Here is a 26,052-nt window from a genome sequence, read left to right on the forward strand (position 1 = left end):
GGCAAAAATTTAGAAAATTTTGCAGTTTTCAAACATTGAATTTTTATGCCCTTAAATCTCACAGATATGTCACACAAAATAGTTAATAAGTAACATTTCCCACATGTCTACTATACATCAGCACAATCTGTAAAACATAATCTTTTTTTTGTTAGGAAGTTAGAAGGGTTAAAAGTTGACCAGCAATTTCTCATTTTTCCAACAAAATTAACAAAAACCATTTTTTAGGGACCATCTCACATTTGAAGTGAGTTTAAGGGGTCAATATAACAAAAAATATCCTAAAGTCACACCGTTTTTCCACCCCACAAGGTGCGCAAAACCACATTCAAGAAGTTTATTAACTCTTTAGGTGCTTCACGACAGCTAAAGGAAAAAATTAACACTTTATTTTTTTCACAAAAAATGTACTTTGGAACCAACCTTTTTTTCAAATTTCGGATGTTTTACAAAGCTGGATAAGTTTGGTAGCCCCATAATCATACAAAGACCATGTTCACATGTTAAGTATTTGGTCAATATTTTACATCTGTATGTGCATGCAGGGTTGGACTGGCCCACCGCAAAATCCTTCGCTAGGCCACGGGGCTTTGGCGAGCAACTTGAAATGTATCGCCCCTTCGCAATATACCACCGACCTGGCAAAGGGAGACAGCTGATTGTTATGTCCGCACTCATCACAGGCGGTGTATAAAAAGTGGCATCGCTGGCGTATGGCGTCACTGTCATGCCCCGCCTGCGACAGGCGCACTCACATCAGCCGCCGGCCTCTGCTAGGTTGGCGGCCATTTTAACATGAGCGCGCTGAATCTGTAGAGCAGGACGCTGCACAGCGCCAGGATCGCAGGCAGGTAAGAGGAATATATATATATACATTTTTCCTTCTGTGGATGCGGCATAGTCCGGGAGCAAGGACAAGGGACCAGGAGGGATTTAAGTGGGGCCAGGACAGCAATACTGTCCTATAAGGTACAAATATTATATAATATAGGCCGTTTGTCCAAACAAAATGCACATACAACTGATGAAAATTGCAATCAAAGGGTACCTGCTGCTGGATGTTATGAGATATTAGCAGAAATGAGAAGACTAACACCGAATATAAGGAAAAATCTTAAATATATCAAATGTGAAATACATGGGGTGTAGAAATAAATGGTGTAAATATAACCTCCTAGTATATCCTGGACTATGGCCCTAGGATCAGTGCATATTGAAAGAGAGGTATCCTTAGAACAGTGGATAAATAAATTGAAGGGTAAATTTGTACAGTAACTATGTATGGAGCTGGGGCACAGTGTGTGGATCGATGGTTCTTCCCCCCCTCACCCTGACATACGTTTCGCCGTTGCTTCCTCCGGGGGTGGACCTACAGTCCAAATCTGGAGGTGCTAAGGGCAGCTGCACGGAAATTACAACCTTTACTACAAAAAGATGCCCGCTTACAATCCATTTTTCCAGACCCCCCACTACTGTGTTTTAGGCAGTCCCCAAATCTAAGAAGCATCATTGTCAGAAGCTCCCTGTCCTCTCCCAACAACTGCAGGTACCTTTCCTTGCAATCAGAAAAAATGTAAAACCTGTCCATTTATAATGACCACGAACAAGATAAAGATCACAACTCGCATCAGGACTACAAGATCCCAGGTACTTTCAGCTGCATCACATTAATGTGGTGTACCTAATTATTTGTACTAAATGTCCAATGCACAGCCCATAGTCCTTCATATTACTATAATACACAACCCATAGTCATCCATGTCGTATAATGCACAGCCCATAATCATCCATGTAGTATAATGCACAGCCCATAGTCATCCATGTATATAATGCACAGCCCATAGTCATCCATGTGGTATAATGCACAGCCCACAGTCATACATGTGGTATAATGCACAGCCCACAGTCATCCATGTGGTATAATGCACAGCCCACAGTCATACATGTGGTATAATGCACAGCCCATAGTCCTCCATGTAGTATAATGCACAGCCCATAGTCCTCCATGTAGTATAATGCACAGCCAATAGTCATCCATGTAGTATAATGCACAGCCCATAGTCATCCATGTAGTAGAATGCACAGCCCATAGTCATCCATGTAGTATAATGCACAGCCCATAGTCATCCATGTAGTATAATGCACAGCCCATAGTCATCCATGTGGTATAATGCACAGCCAATAGTCATCCATGTAGTATAATGCACAGCCAATAGTCATCCATGTAGTATAATGCACAGCCCATAGTCATCCATGTAGTAGAATGCACAGCCCATAGTCATCCATGTAGTATAATGCACAGCCAATAGTCATCCAGTTAGTATAATGCAGTCCATAGTCATCCATGTAGTATAATGCACAGCCAATAGTCATCCAGTTAGTATAATGCACAGTCCATAGTCATCCGTGTAGTATAATGCACAGCCTATAGTCATCCATGTAGTATAATGCACAGCCAATAGTCATACATGTAGTATAATGCACAGCCAATAGTCATCCAGTTAGTATAATGCACAGTCCATAGTCATCCATGTAGAATAATGCACAGCCAATAGTCATCCAGTTAGTATAATGCACAGCCCATAGTCATACATGTAGTATAATGCACAGCCCATAGTCATCCATGTAGTATAATGCACAGCCCATAGTAATCTGTGTAGTTTAATGCACAGCTCAGTCATCCATGTAGTATAATGCACAGTCAATAGTCATCCAGTTAGTATAATGCACAGCCCATAGTCATACATGTAGTATAATGCACAGCCAATAGTCATCCGTGTAGTATAATGCACAGCCCATAGTAATCTGTGTAGTTTAATGCACAGCTGTCATCCATGTAGTATAATGCACAGCCAATAGTCATCCATCTAGTATAATACACAGCCCATAGTCCTCCATGTAGTATAATGCACAGCCCATAGTCCTCCATGTAGTATAATGCACAGCCCATAGTTTATCCCAGACCTGTCTCATGTGTTCCTGACTAGTGATGAGCGAATATACTCGTTACTCAAGATTTCTCGAGCATGCTCAGGTGACCTGAGTATTTTTTTAGTGCTCGGAGTTTTAATTTTTCTTGCCGCAGCTGAATTATTTACATCTGTTAGCCAGCATAAGTACATGTGGGGATTCCCTAGCAACCAGGCAACCCCCACATGTACTTATGCTGGCTATCAGATGTAAATCATTCAGCTGCGGCGCTAAAAACTAAAACTCCGAGCATTAAACAAATACTCGGAGGACCCCTGAGCGTACTCGGGAAATCTCGAGTAACGAGTATATTCGCTCATCACTATTCCTGAGCTGTACCTTTATCCCTGACCTGCTCCTTTATCCCTGATCTGTCTGGTCTGTTTCTTGGTTTTCACGATGCTGTTTGATCCCCAATATTTTCAAACAAACCTCTCAGGCCTTCACTGAACAGCTGCAGTTATACCAAGAATACATTACTCACAGGTGGACTCAATTTACTAACTAGTAATTGGTCAATCAGGATTTTATTTAGGGATATCAGACTACAGGGGGCTAGATAGAAACGCAGCTGTCAATTTCCAGATTTAGATTTTTAAAATAATTAGAAAACCATGTATCACTTCCTTTACACATCACAAATACACATTACTTAGCTTTGGTATCACAGAAAATCCCAATAAAATACATTTACGTTTGTGGATCTAATGTGAACAAATGTAGAAATTTCATTGGGTATAGATCATTTTTCAAGGCACCGTAAATGGTTAAACAGCAGTGTAATTTTCATAATGTGACAGAGGAAAGGAGTGGGGAAATGAAAACAAATTTTTTAATTAAAACAATTTTTATTGCATAAAAGGTGGTCAAATATAAGATCTAAAAAAAAAAAAAAAGATAAAACTGGTACAAAAGAATTTGAACAGGCTGTAAAATAAAAATTCATGTTAAACATTAACTAATACATACAACTAAAACACCAAGTGATTACAATGGAAAAACGCATGGCTCTCGGGTCATCAGGCAGTGAACATCTACTTTAAGTTGCCCTTTACATAGAAATATGCGACAGCCTCAAATTTAGATTAATAAAATTCACCGCACTCTCTATAGAACAATTATGCAAAAGGTGCTGAAATTTATTGACATAAACTGGGAGCGTAACAGAATATTGCAGTATATGCGATTAACAACGTTTCGGCTCGACCCGAGCCTTTATCACGTATCGCTGTGGAAAAAGGAATACGCAGAGAAACAAAAAATAAAATAAATATAAATAAAATCAACATAATAAAATAACATAACAATGATGGGTCATCCTTGAAATCAAGAGACACATGTCCACCAACAGACATATGTGGACTTCTGAAGAAGTGAAGAATCAGGGATCAAGTGTCAGGGTAGGGTGCAAAAAGATCCTGCGTATCCTGCGGGTAGGGATAGTATAGTGAGTATACTAAGATGTCAGCGAGAAAGGAGATAATCCAAATCCAAAGCAAACAACACATGAATACCCCATAACAATAGTATAAATCAAATGATCCAGAGCCCATGGTCAGAGACAGTAGCATAGTTGGTTACCTTGTTCCAGTAATGGAATAGAGTGTAGAGAGGGGAGGGGAAAGAATCCCAGCAATAAACCGTAAGCTCTGTAGAAGATAGTAAACAAGGATTAACCTGGATAAGTAAGGAAGAACGTGCCCATAGAGTCTGATAAAGTACCTTAAGCAATGCCCTGAGTACGCTTATAGAGGTTCCCTTCAGGAAATGTGGACCTGTGTGGGGTAAATGATATGTTTGTATTGCCCCTGAAGAGATAGTGTACACGGGTTAATAAGTGCAGGAGGACGTGCCCATAGGAACAGACTAAATACCTTGCAGCAATGTGATAGCTACGCCTGCAGAAGCTTATTAGTGAACGATGTGGACCTGTTAAAAGAAAACAGTATGCATGTATCTCTAATGAATCAGTCTGATGCAATCCGAGAAGAATGCCAGCGGTGTATGAGGTTTACCTGTGCTAGAGCGGCGCTCCCGCGCTATGCTCTGGTGCCGCGTTGAGCTGGTCTGTAGCAGGGACCGCATGTGTTAAATGGTCGCCGCACCGGAAATGGAAGGTGCGGACCGGAAATGACGTATCGCTACTCATTCGGACCTCAGTGCGCATGCGTAGCCTCTGTTGTAGCAACCCTGTAACCATGTGCTGTCTGTGGCTGGGAGTGCAGTACTGTGTGAATGAACGGAAGGCTCTGGCGGGGATGTAGCATGATATGGGGACTATGTGGTGGCCGAAACCGTAGTAAATCGCTGTAAGATAATAAAATAGGCTCTGGTGAGGATATATTGTATTCCGGGGACTATGTAATGGCCGTAACAGTAATAAAACTGAGTCATCCCTGCAGGATAGGATCACCTAGAATCCAAAGTTAAAAATATAGGAAAGGATAACAATTGAGGGGAAAGGATTACAAGTAGGGGGCTGGGGGCAACTCACCCAGTTAAGTAATAGTAGGTCTTTTGAGGTCCTAAATTATCGGGTCTGAAAGAAAGGGGATATAGTTATTTAGTGAGATACATTAACAAGGCTCATACTAACCAATCAATCTCTCTATTGAGTCCTTTGGGAGTCAGGGTATCCAATTTATAGATCCAGTGGGTTTCACGTGCTTTAAGAAGTTTAATATGGTCACCCCCTCTTCTAGGGCGAGGGACATGTTCGATGACCTGAAATTTGAGCTGAGCCACAGTGTGTCTAAATTTTGTAAAATGATCCGGTAGAGGTAACCAATTTTTGCCGCATCTTATTGTGGACTTGTGGCTGGCAATTCTGTCCTTTATGTGTTGCGTGGTTTCTCCTATGTATAGGAGACCACATGGGCATTTTATAAGGTATACCACAAAATTTGAGTCACACGTGTAGAATCCACGTACTGGATAGGACTTACCGGTTCTTGGGTGTGTTATAGTATCTGATTTAATGACGTTCGAACAAGCTGCACAATTGAGGCAAGGAAAGGTGCCATTACGTCGGGTGCCCAATAGTCTCTGCGTAGTAGTAGGCCGTTTACTGCCAATATCGGCCCTCACGAGTTTATCCCTAATGTTGGGGGGTCTTTTATTGCACACCAGGACTGGTTCTTTGAAAGGAGGGATGGACGGATAAGATTTGGCTAAAAGAGGCCAATGCCTCCTGATGATGGAGTGAACTTTTGGTACCAATGGGTGAAATGCATGTCCAAATGGAATCCTTTCATGTGTGTTTCTCGGAGGTCGGGGTGATGGGGGTGAAAGAATACGTGCTTTTTCTTCTATGAGGAGTTTTGGAGGGTAATGTCGTGCTCGGAATTTGGAGGTCATGTCATCTAGTCTGTCATTCAGCGTGATTGGGTTGGAGACAATACGTGCTACTCTGTTAAGTTGGGAACGCGGTAGACTGTCTTTCAGTGAGCGTGGATGGCAGCTGGTGTAAAGAAGGAGACTGTTGCAGAGGGTAGGTTTGCAGTAGATGTCGGTAGACAGGTCCCCGTTAGAGTCCTTGAGGACCATGGTGTCCAGAAAAGATACTGAGTGGGTGTTGTAATGAATGGTAAACTGGAGTTCCGGGAGGATAGAATTTAAGTAAGAATGAAAAGATGACAGTGTATCTGTAGTACCCGTCCAGATGAGAAAGATGTCATCAATGTATCGATGATAACATGCTACATGTTGTAAGAAAAGACTATGGGTAAACACATGAGTTGTTTCAAAATGGTTCATAAACGCATTGGCATAAGCCGGCGCCACATTCGAACCCATAGCGGTACCGCACTTCTGGATATAAAAAGTATCCTCAAATAGAAAATAGTTTTCATACAACACTAGGGTAAGTAGGTCCAGGCAGAACTGGATGGCATCTTCCGGTAATGAAGATTGACTTAATAGTTGTCTAGTGGCCTCAATGCCTTTGGTGTGCTGGATAGACGTATAAAGGCTACAAACGTCTAGTGTAACCAGGGTACTATTGGATGGTATCCTGGCTAGCTGTTTGATGACGTCAAGGAAATGTCCGGTGTCCAATAGAAAAGATCGAGTGGTTTTGATTTGGATTATCTCCTTTCTCGCTGACATCTTAGTATACTCACTATACTATCCCTACCCGCAGGATACCCAGGATCTTTTTGCACCCTACTCTGACACTTGATCCCTGATTCTTCACTTCTTCAGAAGTCCACATATGTCTGTTGGTGGACATGTGTCTCTTGATTTCAAGGATGACCCATCATTGTTATGTTATTTTATTTTATTATGTTGATTTTATTTATATTTATTTTATTTTTTGTTTCTCTGCGTATTCCTTTTTCCACAGCGATACGTGATAAAGGCTCGGGTCGAGCCGAAACGTTGTTAATCGCATATACTGCAATATTCTGTTACGCTCCCAGTTTATGTCAATAAATTTCAGCACCTTTTGCATAATTGTTCTATAGAGAGTGCAGTGAATTTTATTACTCTATTAGATTCGGGCCTTTGGTCCATTACACCAGCACCTCGCCCATATAGGCTGAGTGCACGCCAAATAACCTCTTTATATACTACTTTGATTGGCTGTTGCACCGGCTGTTCCTTGTACATCATTGCAAGTATTCTCATGTCTACTGACACCTTTGCGTATGATGTTGCCACTAGCTCTGATATACTGTCCCATGTGACAGGTTCTAGCGAATTCCTCCGGACCCCTGTCCATGAACTGAGGACCAGGGATTTTGAGAAAGAAAGGCATAGACTCATCTCCTACGACCTACATTGCACCACTCTAGCCGAATACCATAGGCAAAACAAGATACCAAGGGGACTCAGGTGCAACTTACATCCCACTCTCTTTTCCGATAATCCGGAATATTGTGAGAAATACAAAAAGATTCTCAACAAGTGCTCTCTGGATATAATTATACTCACTATAGAGTTCCTCCAGAAGGCAATAGTGGAGACTAAACAGAATATTCAGAATATAGAGGCACAGCTTTCTACTACCCTTTCTTCCACGGAGTGGTCTTCCCTCAAGACCAAAACAGAAAAAGCACTTGCAAGAGCAACAAGAGCGAAAAAGACTTAAATTCCAACGTGACTCTGAGGACTACGCCAGCAACAAGGTTTACAAATGGACCGATTCCTCTACCTCCACCTGGCGCCGATCGCGATATCCACGCCGAGATGGATGTCACAGTTCCGAAAGCGATTCCTCGACCAACACCAATTTCAACCGCCGGCGTTTTTTATCCAAGGGACCCAGAGGAGGGCATCACCAAGGAGACCCATTAGGCGAGCAAAGCGAAAAAATGACAACAAGATCACAGGTGAGACCACTAACCTAGTGATCAACATATCGGATCACCTTCTTTCCCCCGCAGAGTTTTCAGTACTCCAGAAGGAACTTTCTTTTTGCCCCACTCCGAACTGGGACGCCTTGCAACTTAAGAAGGACTTGGAGAGTTTCTACCGGACAATCAGATTAAAGACTCATTTTGGACTAAATACAGACATTACTCGTACTCCGATACCTCCAACTACTAATAACGATATGTTACCCACATTATCCATCACTAACCTTGGGCTCCGGAATCGGAGTAACTTCTGTCCTCCTAAGATCTATCATGCTACAGAAACATTTATTTATCTGGTGGACCAAGAGGTCGATTCTCTTATACACCAACAACGACTTGGTCTGTTTCCTCCACACTCTAACCTTACCTCCACGGAGAAACAAGCTCTGTCCTCACTACATACTAATACTTCTATTATCATAAAACCAGCGGACAAAGGGGGAGCTATTGTGGTGATGAACCGTACACAGTACATGAGTGAGATTTACCGTCAACTGGCAGACACCAACACCTATGATGTCATTTCTAGAGATCCAGTTACAGCTATTAGTCAGAAAATAAAAACAGTTATTGACACATATCTGACCCGTCATACCATTGATCAAAAACCAGCATCATTTCTTACTAATCCTCATCCTGTGACACCAGTCTTCTATGTGTTACCGAAAGTGCATAAATCACTACAAAATCCCCCTGGCAGACCTATAGTTGCCTCAACGGACTCCGTCTTGTCTCCCCTATCTGTCTTTCTGGAAAGAATCCTTACACCACTAGTCAAAACCACTCGATCTTTTCTATTGGACACCGGACATTTCCTTGACGTCATCAAACAGCTAGCCAGGATACCATCCAATAGTACCCTGGTTACACTAGACGTTTGTAGCCTTTATACATCTATCCAGCACACCAAAGGCATTGAGGCCACTAGACAACTATTAAGTCAATCTTCATTACCGGAAGATGCCATCCAGTTCTGCCTGGACCTACTTACCCTAGTGTTGTATGAAAACTATTTTCTATTTGAGGATACTTTTTATATCCAGAAGTGCGGTACCGCTATGGGTTCGAATGTGGCGCCGGCTTATGCCAACGCGTTTATGAACCATTTTGAAACAACTCATGTGTTTACCCATAGTCTTTTCTCACAACATGTAGCATGTTATCATCGATACATTGATGACATCTTTCTCATCTGGACGGGTACTACAGATACACTGTCATCTTTTCATTCTTACTTAAATTCTATCCTCCCGGAACTCCAGTTTACCATTCATTACAACACCCACTCAGTATCTTTTCTGGACACCATGGTCCTCAAGGACTCTAACGGGGACCTGTCTACCGACATCTACTGCAAACCTACCGACTGCAACAGTCTCCTTCTTTACACCAGCTGCCATCCACGCTCACTGAAAGACAGTCTACCGCGTTCCCAACTTAACAGAGTAGCACGTATTGTCTCCAACCCAATCACGCTGAATGACAGACTAGATGACATGACCTCCAAATTCCGAGCACGACATTACCCTCCAAAACTCCTCATAGAAGAAAAAGCACGTATTCTTTCACCCCCATCACCCCGACCTCCGAGAAACACACATGAAAGGATTCCATTTGGACATGCATTTCACCCATTGGTACCAAAAGTTCACTCCATCATCAGGAGGCATTGGCCTCTTTTAGCCAAATCTTATCCGTCCATCCCTCCTTTCAAAGAACCAGTCCTGGTGTGCAATAAAAGACCCCCCAACATTAGGGATAAACTCGTGAGGGCCGATATTGGCAGTAAACGGCCTACTACTACGCAGAGACTATTGGGCACCCGACGTAATGGCACCTTTCCTTGCCTCAATTGTGCAGCTTGTTCGAACGTCATTAAATCAGATACTATAACACACCCAAGAACCGGTAAGTCCTATCCAGTACGTGGATTCTACACGTGTGACTCAAATTTTGTGGTATACCTTATAAAATGCCCATGTGGTCTCCTATACATAGGAGAAACCACGCAACACATAAAGGACAGAATTGCCAGCCACAAGTCCACAATAAGATGCGGCAAAAATTGGTTACCTCTACCGGATCATTTTACAAAATTTAGACACACTGTGGCTCAGCTCAAATTTCAGGTCATCGAACATGTCCCTCGCCCTAGAAGAGGGGGTGACCATATTAAACTTCTTAAAGCACGTGAAACCCACTGGATCTATAAATTGGATACCCTGACTCCCAAAGGACTCAATAGAGAGATTGATTGGTTAGTATGAGCCTTGTTAATGTATCTCACTAAATAACTATATCCCCTTTCTTTCAGACCCGATAATTTAGGACCTCAAAAGACCTACTATTACTTAACTGGGTGAGTTGCCCCCAGCCCCCTACTTGTAATCCTTTCCCCTCAATTGTTATCCTTTCCTATATTTTTAACTTTGGATTCTAGGTGATCCTATCCTGCAGGGATGACTCAGTTTTATTACTGTTACGGCCATTACATAGTCCCCGGAATACAATATATCCTCACCAGAGCCTATTTTATTATCTTACAGCGATTTACTACGGTTTCGGCCACCACATAGTCCCCATATCATGCTACATCCCCGCCAGAGCCTTCCGTTCATTCACACAGTACTGCACTCCCAGCCACAGACAGCACATGGTTACAGGGTTGCTACAACAGAGGCTACGCATGCGCACTGAGGTCCGAATGAGTAGCGATACGTCATTTCCGGTCCGCACCTTCCATTTCCGGTGCGGCGACCATTTAACACACACATGCGGTCCCTGCTACAGACCAGCTCAACGCGGCACCAGAGCATAGCGCGGGAGCGCCGCTCTAGCACAGGTAAACCTCATACACCGCTGGCATTCTTCTCGGATTGCATCAGACTGATTCATTAGAGATACATGCATACTGTTTTCTTTTAACAGGTCCACATCGTTCACTAATAAGCTTCTGCAGGCGTAGCTATCACATTGCTGCAAGGTATTTAGTCTGTTCCTATGGGCACGTCCTCCTGCACTTATTAACCCGTGTACACTATCTCTTCAGGGGCTATACAAACATATCATTTACCCCACACAGGTCCACATTTCCTGAAGGGAACCTCTATAAGCGTACTCAGGGCATTGCTTAAGGTACTTTATCAGACTCTATGGGCACGTTCTTCCTTACTTATCCAGGTTAATCCTTGTTTACTATCTTCTACAGAGCTTACGGTTTATTGCTGGGATTCTTTCCCCTCCCCTCTCTACACTCTATTCCATTACTGGAACAAGGTAACCAACTATGCTGCTGTCTCTGACCATGGGCTCTGGATCATTTGATTTATACTATTGTTATGGGGTATTCATGTGTTGTTTGCTTTGGATTTGGATTATCTCCTTTCTCGCTGACATCTTAGTATACTCACTATACTATCCCTACCCGCAGGATACGCAGGATCTTTTTGCACCCTACCCTGACACTTGATCCCTGATTCTTCACTTCTTCAGAAGTCCACATATGTCTGTTGGTGGACATGTGTCTCTTGATTTCAAGGATGACCCATCATTGTTATGTTATTTTATTATGTTGATTTTATTTATATTTATTTTATTTTTTGTTTCTCTGCGTATTCCTTTTTCCACAGCGATACGTGATAAAGGCTCGGGTCGAGCCGAAACGTTGTTAATCGCATATACTGCAATATTCTGTTACGCTCCCAGTTTATGTCAATAAATTTCAGCACCTTTTGCATAATTGTTCTATAGAGAGTGCGGTGAATTTTATTACTCTATTAGATTCGGGCCTTTGGTCCATTACACCAGCACCTCGCCCATATAGGCTGAGTGCACGCCAAATAACTTCAAATTTAGATTATACAGATACATTACTGATTTTCATGATCTCCGCTTGCAACATTAAAAGACCATTAAATATTTACTGACCCAATTGTTTGTTTTGTAGCTCGTTTACCCAGATAAACCACGCTTGAGGCAATCTTCTGATCTGTAATAGTTCGGTTACTGCACAGGATACTGTGCTGCTGAGAACAATGTGCTTATGGACAGCACCAAAGATCATTTCACTTGACGAACAAATTTCACTTGACGAACAAGCATTTTACTTGTTCATCGGATGTTCAGCAGAACTGCTACTGACTACACTTGTGCAACAAATCATCAAGATCCGCTGCTGGCAGCTCCAATTGCCGACCGATGATGTCCCAGATACGCTCGATGGGAGGCAAGTCGGGAGACGCTGTAGCACACTTAGACCACACTGGCTGATCACAGTAGCACGAGCAACATGCAGCCTGGTGGTGTTGTGTTGAAAAACAGGTCCTAAGATGCTTTGAAGAAATGGTCGCACCTCTGGTTCTAAGACCAAATCAATGCAACACCGAGTTGTTATTGTAGGTGGAATGAAGACTAGAGGGGTCCGACTACTGTATAGTATGCCACCCCAAACCATAATCCCAGGAGTAGGACTGGTGTGATGTTCCCTCTTGAAGGCCTCTTTATAACGCTGGGGGTCTCCAGAGAATTTCTGCCTATCATTACAAAAATGGTTTAAAACAATTGCTGGACGTTGCAATAAATATATATATATACACACTCACCAAACCAAAGTGGTAGATATATATATCACATACACTGTAATTGCTGCTATCTGCAAAGGAGATAAAGGGCAGACCATTCGGAAAACTTAAGTGAACCAAGAAGAGGAAGCTGAACATATGGTCAAAAATATGGGGGCAATTAGGTTACATTAAAATACCGTTATTGATACAGAAATATGGTGGGTGGTGACACCGTGACACAAGGGTGCCCGCACAGTAACAGAAAATATCTCACCGCAATTAAAAATTTTTCTAAAAAGCCAAAAAGAGAACCACCAGGTGAAGTAATGTGAATTCTAAGATGTAAAATATTATTAATGACGTAATTCTACTACAGAGACAGAGAGCATTCAGTAGTATAGTATTGCATAGTATCAATATTTAGCAACCAGAGTGGGTGTGCAGGACTGTGATCCGAAACGCGCGTCGTGCCGCACCAACAGCCACCATCTACCAGGTAATTTCAGTACCTCTCCTTGACTCCTACTATGTTATAGTGAATTCCTTTTTGGAAACATATTGCTTCACTGTTTCTATACATTACTAATGGGATTGCAGCAAGCTATTGGACCATAGGACTTGTGTTTATACATATAGGCAGCCTGCACACCCACTCAGTGGTTGCTAAATATTGATACTATGCAATACTATACTATTGAATGCTCTCTATCCCTGTAGTAGGATTATGTCATTAATTATATTTTACATCTTAGAATTCACATTACTTCACCTGGTGGTTCTCTTTTTGGCTTTTTAGAAAAAATGTTTAATGTGTACAAATATTTTATGTTACTGTGCGGGCACCCTTGTGTCACGGTGTTACCACCTACCATATTTCTGTATCAATAAAGGTATTTTAATGTAACCTAATTGCTCCCATATTTCTTGACCTTATGTTCAGCTTCCTCTTCTTGGGTCACTATCAGGACTCATCACTGACGAGGACAGGCCTCCATTCCAGCCTCCATTGCCATTTTGCTCTGCACCATGATAGCCTTTGTGAGCGGTGGATTGACATCAATGATTCACATGTAGCTGGACGTCTGGCCTGTAATTCAATGTGGTGCAATCGCCTTCCAATGGTTGGCGTTGACACCTATTGATGCCTTATCTTTTGTATGTGATGTGCAATTTCACAGAAAGCATCAATTGTGGAACCAGAGGTGCGGCCATTTCTCCAAAGTGTCCAAGGAGCTGTTTTTCAGAACAAGGAGTGGCCACATGTTGCTCCTCGTGTTCCTGTGTGACCTAAACATGGTACCATGGCCTGCAGTGTCTGCACACTTGTCTCACATCGAGCACATCTGGGCGTCATTCGTCGGGAAATGCAAAGGGAGCTGCCAGCAGCGGATCTTGATGATTTATTGCCCAAGTGTATTCAGTGCAGCAGAATTTTCCTCTGACAACCAATAATAACATGCCCATCTGTTGATTCCAAGAATTCCACAAAGATTCCTTCTTGGTTTTGCAATTTCAATGTTGAGGAATTGATTTCCTTCCAGATGCTTAAAAATCAGCCCTGATATTGTGATGTGTATACAGGGGCACGGCTCATTACGGGAAGGTGCTCCGCTTACTGGACTCTGTGTAATTGGCTGCGTACCTTTGTGACTAGGAACAATCAAATATTTCACTTTAAGAGAACTATATAAAAATAACATTATCAATCTGCAGATTACTAGCGCTCTAAAGCTGCGCAGACACCAACCACAGAAAACAGCCGGCAGTGGATGCTGAAAAGCTGTTGTGAAGTTTGGGGTGAGAGAGTAATGAGCAAAATACAAACTACATCAAGTAATAAATATCTCAGACCAGATGAAGCTAGTGTACTTACTATGAAAATCCAATATGGCTGTATAATCTTATTGGAATGTTTTCTCCCCTTCCCTGTGCTCAGCATTTCATCACAGCTCCGGGGTTCTCTTTTCTCTCCCACCTTACGACCGGCCACAGTCTTAGCAGTCATCACTGCCGTACCCCTATTTTCCCTTCCGAGAGTTTCCCCCATCTGTCTGTAGCCAGAGACCCCCCCCACCCACCCAGGACACGGTCATCACAGGAATAGGACAGATTTACAGCCGATAAAAACACACAACATAGATTACAATTCCATGACTACAGGCGCAGAGATCATAAAACGAATACACAATACATTACAAAACAGCACAACTTTATTACATTTTTATTCCCTGTATGTATAATGTAACTAACAGTTTGATATCATTAAACATTTTTACAAAACCATAAAAAATGAACAATGCCATTTACATACTGTTCAATGGGATTTACATATTATGGCGCCACCTGGTGTTCAGCACTATATAGCAATGTGCACCTAGTGAGCGCAGTGCTTGTGGTCGCACATGCTCAGTCACTCCACCGCCAGGTCTCTGCACAGTGATCCTTTTGTTTATTGCAGAGCGCCAATATATATTGTTTTCTGCCCCATTCGTCAGGGAATACACATGGAGTATAACTGAGAAGACACATTTTGTAGTTCTCATAAGGCAATGTGCATATTTAATTTCTCAAAGGATCCTGCATGGCCTAAAAGTCTCCTCACTGTGACATACCAGAGTCGGTATATCGCTCTCCACAAGGAGAAATGTTACCCATTAGACCCTAGTCTAGAGTCTATCATACAGCCAAATCAGATCTCATACATTGCACTGATGAGGGGCAATAGACCAAAACTGAATGTCTGCAAATTGAGATTCTGGTTTGGCTTTTATCCTAAGTCATATGTTAAGACTGGATACAGAGTAAATATTGACTTGCAGGATCGCTGCTTCCAATAGGAGGCGCTATACAGTTCTCTTCCTCTCTGAAGAGACAATCTGCATATTTAACTGCACAGAGGAGCATGCATGGCTTACAAGTGTCCTCACTGTGACATGCCAGGCCTGACTTTTTATTCTCCAGAAGGAGAAACATCCCTTAGACTCCAGTCTGGAGCCTCTTCCCTAATGATATCAGATCTCATACCTTGCTCTGATGAGGGGCAACACCCCGATACACTGTCTGCACATTGAGATTCTTGTTTGCCTTTTAGCCCAAATCATATTTGAAAGATTGTTAGAGATTCAATAGTGACTTTTAGGATCACTGCTTCCAACAGGCGGCGCTATAGAGTTCTAGTCCTGTTCCTTTCTGAAGAGAGAATTTGATTATGTACTTCATTAGAAAAGGAACTCTACAGCCGGCTGCCAGAGGGGGAAGAAGCCTCTGTCCAGGACCTGTCTCAGCAGTACAGATTAGTAACAGCACATATGGAAACAAAATTTATGAAAAAAAAGTTTTTAATGCTAAAACGATTGTACAATTATTAAGGTAAAGTATGTACATTGCTGAATGTTCTTTGATATTCTTTTTACGCTGTCCAATAGGCACTCGCAATACACTGACAATTCCTGTTTTTCAGCTTCTGCCGTGTTTAGCTTATCAGAGGCAGGATTACAACAAAAGGCAACATCTCTTTTATAAACTGTCAGATCATGAAGCTAACAATAGAAGATGATCACAGGTCACAGAGCATGACCACTGGTCACAGAGCATGATCACTGGTCATAGAGCATGATCACTGGTCACAGAGCATGATCACAGGTCAAAGAGCATGCTCACAGGTCACAGAGCATGATCACAGGTCACAGAGCATGATCACAGGTCACAGAGCATGATCACAGGTCAGAGCATGACAACAGGTCACAGAGCATGATCACAGGTCACAGAGCATGATCACAGGTCAGAGCATGACAACAGGTCACAGAGCATGATCACTGGTCACAGCATGATCACAGGTCACAGAGCATGATCATAGGTCACAGAGCATGATCATAGGTCACAGAGCATGCTCACAACACTCTTGTATCACAGTCAGTGGTAGTCTTGTTATGTTAGGCGCCTCTTTTAAAGCAAATTCTGCAGCTGCTGTTGGAGATGAAGCAGAATATATTCTACAGTTAGGAAATAAAAGAGGTTTGTCTTTAGGCCTTCGTGCGATGTGATGTATCTGTCGGTCATGCTGATAGTATGGGTAGTCGCAGGAGCACAACCGATCTACACAGCAGAGCTCCTGCAGTAAGTGCTGGGATCAGTACAATCACCTATACCTGCAGTCTAACTTCTCGTATGTCGCTGATAATTGTGACCGCGGCACAGGAGGAGTTTGGCAGAGGCAGAGCGCTCCCTGTGGGCACCTGTGCAGTGCGATTGCAGGGTGACAATAGGTTGCTTTGTCAGCTGTAGCCCTGACAATGGCGTACAGGTCAGCTACATACTACAGCCCATCAGACACTGCCAGAGGTGGCTCTAATGGGCTACTGTCAGTCACACAATGACAGCGAGTTTAAACACACACCAGCCGGAAGCGCGTCACTAATCCCGCCCATAGGCGCTCCTGTCACGTGATCGGGTGGCACCGATAGGCTGTCAAGCCAGCCGGGGGGTCTGCAGACGACCCCCGTGATCTCCTGTGAATGTCAGCAGTCATAGGAGATCGTAATTTCTGCTATACATATATACAGCACAGAAGATCGGACGATCACAGCTTCAAGTCTCCTAAGGGGACTATTAAATATAGTAACGTAAAAAAAAATGTAAAAATAAAGATCAGATCACCCCTTTTTTTCCCACTGGAAATAAGACAATTAAAAATATATATATACATATTTGCTATTAAAAAAAATAATTCTAAAACATAATTAGAAAATATAAAAAAAAAAAGCAATAAAATGGTAGTAAATCGGGAGAAAAAAGGCAAAAACAAAAATTCCCCTAACCAAGACCAAAGAATAATTATATGCAATTATTTATATTACATAATCCACAACCCCCTAATAATTAATAAATGAGCATAAATTCTAATAAAATACACAGTGTCAGTTCATAAATATGGTGTGGAAAAAAGAGCTACAGTATGAAGTGACGGTCTACAAGATAAATATCAAACAAGTACAATGCAGCAATAAAAGTATAAATATATCAAGGCTTCCTAATTGTCGATTAAATAATTTCAATTCATCATGTGATGAAGAAGATGAAGGACTGGTACAGTACAGAGTACAACTTACATCAAAAGTTGGTCACATGAGCAAGTGTATTAACTAAATGAGGCATACGTAGTAAAAAAAAAGCTCACCATGCAAAATTAATAATTGCGAATGCAAACTTTGATAACATTAGGAATATATAGAAGTCCTTGATGTATTTATATACTTATATTTCTGCATTGTATTTGTTTGATATTTATCTTAGACTGTCATTTCATACTCCGACCACCAGAGGTCGATATTGTTTCTCCCTTTTCATTGTTTTTAACCCCTTCACCCCCGGAGCTTTTTTTTTTTTCAGTTTTGCGTTTTTGTTTTTCGCTCCCCCCCACCCCCCCCCCGCCCAGAGCCATAACTTTTTAACTTTTCCATCAATACGGCCATGTGAGGGCTTATTTTTTGTGGGACGAGTTGTACTTTTGAACGATACCATTGGTTTTACCATGTCTTGTACTAAAAAAAGGGAAAAAAATTCCAAGTGTGGTGAAATTGCAAAAAAAAAAGTGCAATCCCACACTTGTTTTTTGCTTGGCTTTCTTGCTCGGTTCACTAAATGCTAAAACTGACCTGACATTTTGATTTTCCGGGTCATTACGAGTTCATAGACACCACACACGTCTAGGTTATTTTTTTTTTCAAAGTGGTGAAAAAAAAACTCCAAAGTTTCCTATAAAAAAAGCGCAATTTTCAATTTTCCGATGCCCGTAGCGTCTCCATTTTTCGTGATCTTGGGTTGGGTGAGGGCTTATTTTTTGCGCAACGAGCTGGCGTTTTTAACGATACAATTTTGGTGCACATACTGTACAGACCGAAAGTTTGGACACACCTTCTCATTTAAAGATTTTTCTGTATTTTCATGACTATGAAAATTGTACATTCACACTGAAGGCATCAAAACTATGAATTAACACATGTGGAATTATATACTTAACAAAAAAGTGTGAAACAACTGAAATTTTAGGCAGCACGGTGGCGCAGTGGTTAGCACAGCAGCCTTGCAGCGCTGGGGTCCTGGGTACTAATCCCACCCAGGACAACATCTGCAAAGAGTTTGTATGTTCTCTCCGTGTTTGCGTGGGTTTCCTCCGGGTTCTCCGGTTTCCTCCCACATTCCAAAGACATACTGATAGGGAATTTAGATTGTGAGCCCCATCGGGGACAGTGATAATAATGTGTGCAAACTGTAAAGCGCCGCGGAATATGTTAGCGCTATATAAAAATAAAGATTATTATTATAAAAAAATAAAGATTAAATGATGTCTTATAGTCTAGGTTCTTCAAAGTAGCCACCTTTTGCTTTGATGGCTGCTTTGCACATTCTTGGCATTCTCTTGATGAGCTTCAAGAGGTAGTCACCGGGAATGGTCTTCCAACAATCTTGAAGGAGTTCCCAGAGATGCTTAGCACTTGTTGGCCCTTTTGCCTTCACTCTGCGGTCCAGCTCAGCCCAAACCATCTCGATTGGGCTCAGGTCTGGTGACTGTGGAGGCCAGGTCATCTGGCGTAGCCCCCCATCACTCTCCTTCTTGGTCAAATAGCCCTTACACAGCCTGGAGGTGTGTTTGGGGTCATTGTCCTGTTGAAAAATAAATGATGGTCCAACTAAAAGCAAACCGGATGGAATAGCATGCCGCTGCAAGATGTTGGGGTAGCCATGCTGGGTCAGTATTCCTTCAATTTTGAAGGGGTATCGTTTATATAATATGCAAATTGCCACCTGTTGGAAGTGGCGCTATAGAGTTTAAGTCCTCTTTTTCTCAGAAGAGGCAATTTGCATATTATATTTCCCAGAGGAGCATTGCACAGTGAATAAGCCTCCTTACCTTGACAAGCCAGAGATGGTATGTCACTCTCCATAAGGAGAAACGATACCCCTTAGAATATGCTGAAAAAAAAAAGACTAAATAGCCACAGCCAGCTCACCGATCCACGCAGGTGCACGGAACTTCATCTCGGACCAGGATGAGTGAATAGCAGAAGGAATAGAAGAAAGGCGTTCCAGCTCCTTTAAAAATTTCAAAAACTTTATTTCTCCATTAAAATGCGAAAACAGCAATCCTTGCCTTCGTGCGAAAATGTGAGTGCAGAGTACATACGACACGTTTCGATCTAAATGATCTTACTCAATGCATGATGTTTGGCAAACTGCGGTGGCTATTAATATACAGATGGACCAATCTCTTCACTGATACAAGTCACATGACTCATTACCACAGGTCCTATACATGTGAACTCCACCGCAGCTGCAAGAGATGAACAAACAAATAGGCCAAGGTAACACAACATACTTAAAAAATGTAGATACACAATAATAAAAACAATAATACAATAAGTAACTAGCAGTAATGATACATGATCTCATTTTTGTGATTTAGACCAAATGGGTGTCTTGTTCCCAAATTGAAAATCCAGAAAGCTTCTCTGGTCAGAAGCTGTCTTTTGACATCTCCACCTCGCTGTGATAAATTAATATGCTCTATGCCCTGGATTGTCATGGTAGATGTATTCCCTTCATGGTGCACATTAAAAAGCTTGGCGACAGCTGATATATTTATATTTATCACAGCGAGGTGGGCATGCTCTGTGACACATGCAGACTCCGCTGTGCGTGGAGGGGTTGGAGGACTCGAGCCGTCTCCTTTGGTAAACGGTGCGATCCTGCCTCCAGCTTTATTAGGCGTTACCTCCCATTGAAATCCTGATCTCAAATAATGAGTTGATGGCTGACAACGTCTTTGTGTACACAGCACAAGCTGAATAGTAATGGAAGTGTTCGCCTACTGTAAAGGCTTAGATAAAGTTATTTTCCACTGGTGTTTAGGAAGAGTTTCACTGACTGGACTTTGTGTGTGTTCTTCTTGTTGAGGATCTCTATAGCCGCCGCCGTCCTGCACGTCTGGCGTGGTCATCTCTAAATATAAGCACAAAGTGTAGATGAGTTATGTACAGTACAGACAGAATGGAGGTCAGATAGATGAAGATTGTTGAGACCACCGATAGCCCATATATAAATGGAAATAAAGTAATTATTCAGGGTCAGCACAGAATAACTGTCCAAACAAAGCACAGGTGCTTGGTGCCCCTTTGGTGGCGGAGCAGTCCACCTCCTGGAGCGACTTGATTTCCATCTCTCTCCACCGCTCTCTGCCTCCTATGAAGCTAGAACTGTCAATTAATGAAGAGTAAATCAAATGATAAAACTGGAGAGACAAAAAGCACAAATAGGGTCTTATCTGATAATTCTAGCGCCCCCACATCTCTTTAAATAAAAGCACAAAACATGGGGTAAGATATGCTAGATGTGACTCCAGCTCCTATTTAGAGAGGGATGGAAGAAAAGAAAAAGGGCGATGCATCTGGCGTGACCGTCCGTATGACCACGAACGGTGGACTAATGTGGCAGTGGTTGGTAAGGGCTTGTGCATGAACATGAGCGGCCATGTACTGAGCGGTATACTGTGCTGTGTACACAATGGTGGCTCTGTGAGCGCATGTAGTGGAAATGAAATCAGGAGGGACATCAGCTGCAGGTCATTCCCTCCATACAGAGAAAAATAAAACACAATTTAGTGAACTATGGTAGTGAATGGAGAAAAAGCCGCCGGCCCAAGTAACGTCTGCAGAGCAAATGCAATAAAAGGTGTCCAAGATGAACCACAGTCATCTCCTGAAATGTGGGATAAACTGTTCCTCCAGGTGTATCCCTTGTGGAGAAGGAAGAAAGCTGCTTTGTTATTATTATTATACATTTTTATAGCACCATTTATTCCATGGCGCTTTACATATGAATACGGGCAAATATAGACAAATACATTAAACATGAGCAAATAAGGCACACAGGTACATAAGGAGGGAGGACCCTGCCCGCGAGGGCTCACAGTCTGCAGGGGTTGGGTGATGAAACACTAGGAGAGGGTAGGGCAGGTTGCGCGGCGGTTCAGTAACTTCAGGATCACTGCAGGCTGTAGGCTTGTCGGAAGAGGTGAGTCTTCAGGCTCTTTTTGAAGGTTTCTATGGTAGGCGAGAGTCTGATGTGTTTGGGTAGAGAGTTCCAGAGTATGGGGGAAGCACGGGAGAAGTCTTGGATCCGGTTGTGGGAAGAAGAGATGAGAGGGGAGTAGAGAAGGAGATCTTTAGAGGATCAGAGGTTGCGTGTAGGTAGGTACCGGGAGACCATGTCACAGATGTATGAAGGAGACAGGGTATGGATGGCTTTGTATGTCATTGTGACGATTTTGAACTGGAGTCTCTGGGCGATAGGAAGCCAGTGAAGGGCTTGACATAGGGGAGAGGCTGGGGAATAGCGGGGAGACAGGTGGATTAGTCGGGCAGCAGAGTGTAGGATGGATTGGAGTGGTGCCAGAGTGCTAGAGGGGAGTCCAGAGAGTAGGAGGTTGCAGTAGGCGAGGCGGGAGATAATGGCATGCACTAGCGTTTTTGTGGTGTCGCGGTCAAGGAAAGCACAGATCCGGGAAATATTTTTGAGTTTGAGACGGCAGGAGGAGGCAAGGGCTTGGATATGTGGCTTGAAAGAGAGGGCAGAGTCGAGGATCACCCCGAGGCATCGGGCGTGTGGGACTGGGGAAAGTGAGCAACCATTGACATTGATGGATAGGTCTGTTGGAGGGGTAGAGTGAGATGGGGGAAAGATGATGAATTCTGTTTTGTCCATGTTCAGTTGTAGAAAGCGAGCAGAAAAGAAGGCCGAGATAGAAGACAGACAGTGTGGGATTTTGGTAAGTAAGGAGGTGAGGTCAGGTCCAGATAGGTAGATCTGCGTGTCATCAGCGTAGAGGTGATACTGCATACCGTGGGATTCTATGAGCTGTCCCAGGCCGAAAGTGTAGATAGAGAAGAGTAGGGGTCCTAGAACAGAGCCTTTGTTACATAGTAAACCCATAGTCAGGAGAAACAGAAGAGGGAGGCCGAGTATATCTGTATATATCTGTATATCCGGTGGTAGATTGGCTCACTCAGTGGTACATGATGGTAGACACGTGAACACTGTCTCTTTAAGAACTTATTTTGGTTTATTATAGGAAGCATAAACCAAGGTGAAGTAAAACAAATACAGCCCTCTGGGCAAAATAGGAAAACAAAACAAAATGGTAGCACCAAGCACAGCCCTTCTGAGAGCAGGGTTCCTCCCGCTCACCGTTAGCAGAGCAGACATGGTTCAGGTTGGTTCCAGCACCACCACTTCTCTGGAGTGTTCCTCCCCAGACACTGAACACTGCTGCCTTTGGAGGCCACCTACTTAAGCCCCAGACCACACCCTGGGGTGGAGATAAGGTGGACATCCTCCCACCTGCTCTATGGATGTCCACATAAAACTCAGCCCATAATACAAATTAGCTTTAGTAGAATACATTTTCATATGGAAATTTGTTTAGAAAGAACATTTGCTTGGGATTTTGACGTTCCCTATTTGTGGCCCTTTCTGCAATTACAATACACCATTGTTTTTGTTTGCTTAATTTTCTTGATCTAGGTTGTGTAAAAGGATAGAAAATTACTAGGTAAGGTACATACAGTGCTCAGCATAAATGAGTACACCTCCTTTGAAAAGTAACATTTTAATCAGTATCTCACTGAATACAAGAACAATTTACAAAATTTTGGCAAAATTGCATTTCTTAGAACATTTTTTAACCCCTAACATGAAAGTCAGGCGAATAATATAACTTTAATTACAAAATCTTAACATTTACTCAAATTAGTTGATATAAAAATAAGTACATCCCACATCAAAAACTGCTACGTCTAGTATTTTTGTATGATCACCATAATTTTTAAGTACAGCACCAAGTCCACTAGGTATGGAATGAACAAGTTGACGATATCTTGCAACATGTATGTTTTTCCATTTTACAAGAATTAGCACTTTTTTTTTAGAGCCTGGATGCTGGATGGAGACCGATGACAACTTGTCTCTTCAGAATTCCCTATGAATGTTCGGTTTGGTTCTGATCAGGAGACATTTGGCCACTAAATCACTTTCACGTTGTTCTTCCTTAGAAAAGCAACAGTGGCCTTAGATGTGTTTTGGATCATTGTTATGTTGGAAAAGTGCAAGACTACGAACGGCACACAGTGATGGTAGCATACTTTCTTTCAATATAGAGCAATTCATTTGTGAATCCATTAAATCATCAGTGAATTGTAGTTCCCTGAAACCAGCAGCACTCATACAGCCCCACATAAGGACACAGTCACCACCATGTGTCACTGTAGGCACCATGCATTTTTCTTTGTACTCCTCACCTTTTGTGACACCATTCAGTTTTGAAGCCATCAGTTCCAAAAACATTTATCTTGGTTTCTTCACTCCAGAGTACAGAGTCCCAGTAGTCTTCGTATTTCTCCGCATGTTCCATGACAAATTGTAGGTGGCTTAAATTTTCTGCATGGGCTTTAGGAGAGGCTTCCTTCATGGACGGCACTCATTATTATTATTATTTATTCATATAGCACCATTGATTCCATGGTGCTGTACACGACTCGTGCATGCCGTTCCTCTGCAATGTATGCCGTGAACTTGCATGTCAAATTTTCTCCTTTTCATCAGAAGTCCCTCCGGTTTAGGTGGCAACTTTCGTGGTCACCTGGACGTCTCTATGAGATGGTTGCCGTTCCATCTTTGAACAAAAAAAAAAAAATGTATCACTTTTGCTACAGTATTCTGACAGGTAAGTAAAGATCTGCTGATCTTCTTGTAGTCTTCACCTTTCTTGTGTAAAGATATTCTTTTTCTTCTTTCTCAGATATTGTGACATTTCTCTTCCGTATGGCGCCATTGCTGACTGCACGAAATGCTGTTATGCAACACTTAACTGTCTGCTGGACACCTGAGCAATGAATAATTAGACAAATGTGTGGTGGAATTTTTCTTAATTAGAATTTTGAAGTCTGAACTTTATCTTTGCTCCAAAGACTTTCAACGGGGTATACTCATTTATGCTAAGCACTGCACATATAGGATGAGGCTGGGTTAACGTCAGTGAAAAATTCTCATTTATACTGCATATAGTTCAATGCAGACGACATCTTACAGAACAATAAGGGAAATCGATACCAGGGTACCAGGCTCTGAAGTGCGCTCTTCCTGACCCCCCATCTCAGGCACTGCAGGTTGTTGCAGATTTCGGATGCAGAATCTGCATCGTTAATCCTTGACAAATCCGCCACATGTGAACCAGGCCCTGATGTGCCACTAACATTGAGACTTGACTTACCTGGTTTACCAATAGAAAAACCTGTGACTACATATATTATCACTGCAAGCAGTGGAACGAATGCAACTGCTAATAAAAAGCGACTTCTCTTTTCTTTACATATGGAATCAGCTGTGGAATTTCCTTCTTTATATAGAATCTGACCCAATTCCACGCAACTGCAGAAAACACAAAATGTACAGGATTCTTGTATTATGGTGAACTCGATCTATATTGCTTTTCATTTACAATTCAAGAACATGCACAAACTACTTCTAGGAAAAAGCAGGCGAGCCGCTCATATAGGGCGAGTCCCAGAACGCTGCACAAGCAGGAAAGTTCTCACATGGGAATAAGAAGAACACTGTATGCAATAAGGAAATGCCAGAGAAGGCGGAAATGATGGTGCAGAAGTCTGCCAGGAGAATACCAGGCACCCACCACTCAGTAATCTGCTGGGTGCAGAGGAGGGGTACTGTTATACAGAAGGCCATGCCCTTATAGCATCTGATGGATTTTTGCCAAATGCTATCGGGAGGACAATGATGATCCTCGTAATGTGGATTATTGGCACCGTACATAAAAATAGTCAACATAATGCATAGCAACAAATGACGGCTGCCATAAAACCCTTCAGCAGAATTGTAAAGTCAATCAAAGGATGAGCAGCCATAGAAATAAAGGAGAGATATAGGTAGGAAATGGTCAGAAAAGCAATTACTTAAAGGGGTTGGTCGCTCTGTATTTACTTTATTAAATAGGACATAGGAAAGATATATATCTTGGTACCGTGTTACCCAGTGGATAGAAAAATATTTAGAATTCAGAGTCCTCAGTGGTTGATACCTTTCAATGTCCA

General features: G+C 42.3%; 1 protein-coding gene across 3 annotated transcripts in view; it reads right to left on the reverse strand.

Moving 5' to 3' along the window:
• The window catches only part of TNFRSF14 (TNF receptor superfamily member 14), a 245,845-nt gene that overhangs the window by 149,321 nt on the left and 70,472 nt on the right, over positions 1 to 26,052 (reverse strand). For 2 of the 3 annotated variants that reach the window (XM_069740723.1, XM_069740722.1), the window contains exons 6-7: positions 25,215 to 25,372; positions 19,986 to 20,890 (exon numbers count right to left, since the gene is read on the reverse strand). The exons of the other annotated variant lie outside the window; for it this stretch is intronic. In XM_069740723.1, the coding sequence (XP_069596824.1) occupies positions 20,757 to 20,890; positions 25,215 to 25,372 (292 nt within the window). In that variant the 3' untranslated portion in view covers positions 19,986 to 20,756. Of the gene's footprint in view, positions 1 to 19,985; positions 20,891 to 25,214; positions 25,373 to 26,052 lie in introns of those variants that run through there. 3 annotated transcript variants of the gene reach the window in all.

This window comes from Ranitomeya imitator, chromosome 10 (genome assembly GCF_032444005.1).
Source record: "Ranitomeya imitator isolate aRanImi1 chromosome 10, aRanImi1.pri, whole genome shotgun sequence".
Taxonomy (NCBI): domain Eukaryota; kingdom Metazoa; phylum Chordata; class Amphibia; order Anura; family Dendrobatidae; genus Ranitomeya; species Ranitomeya imitator.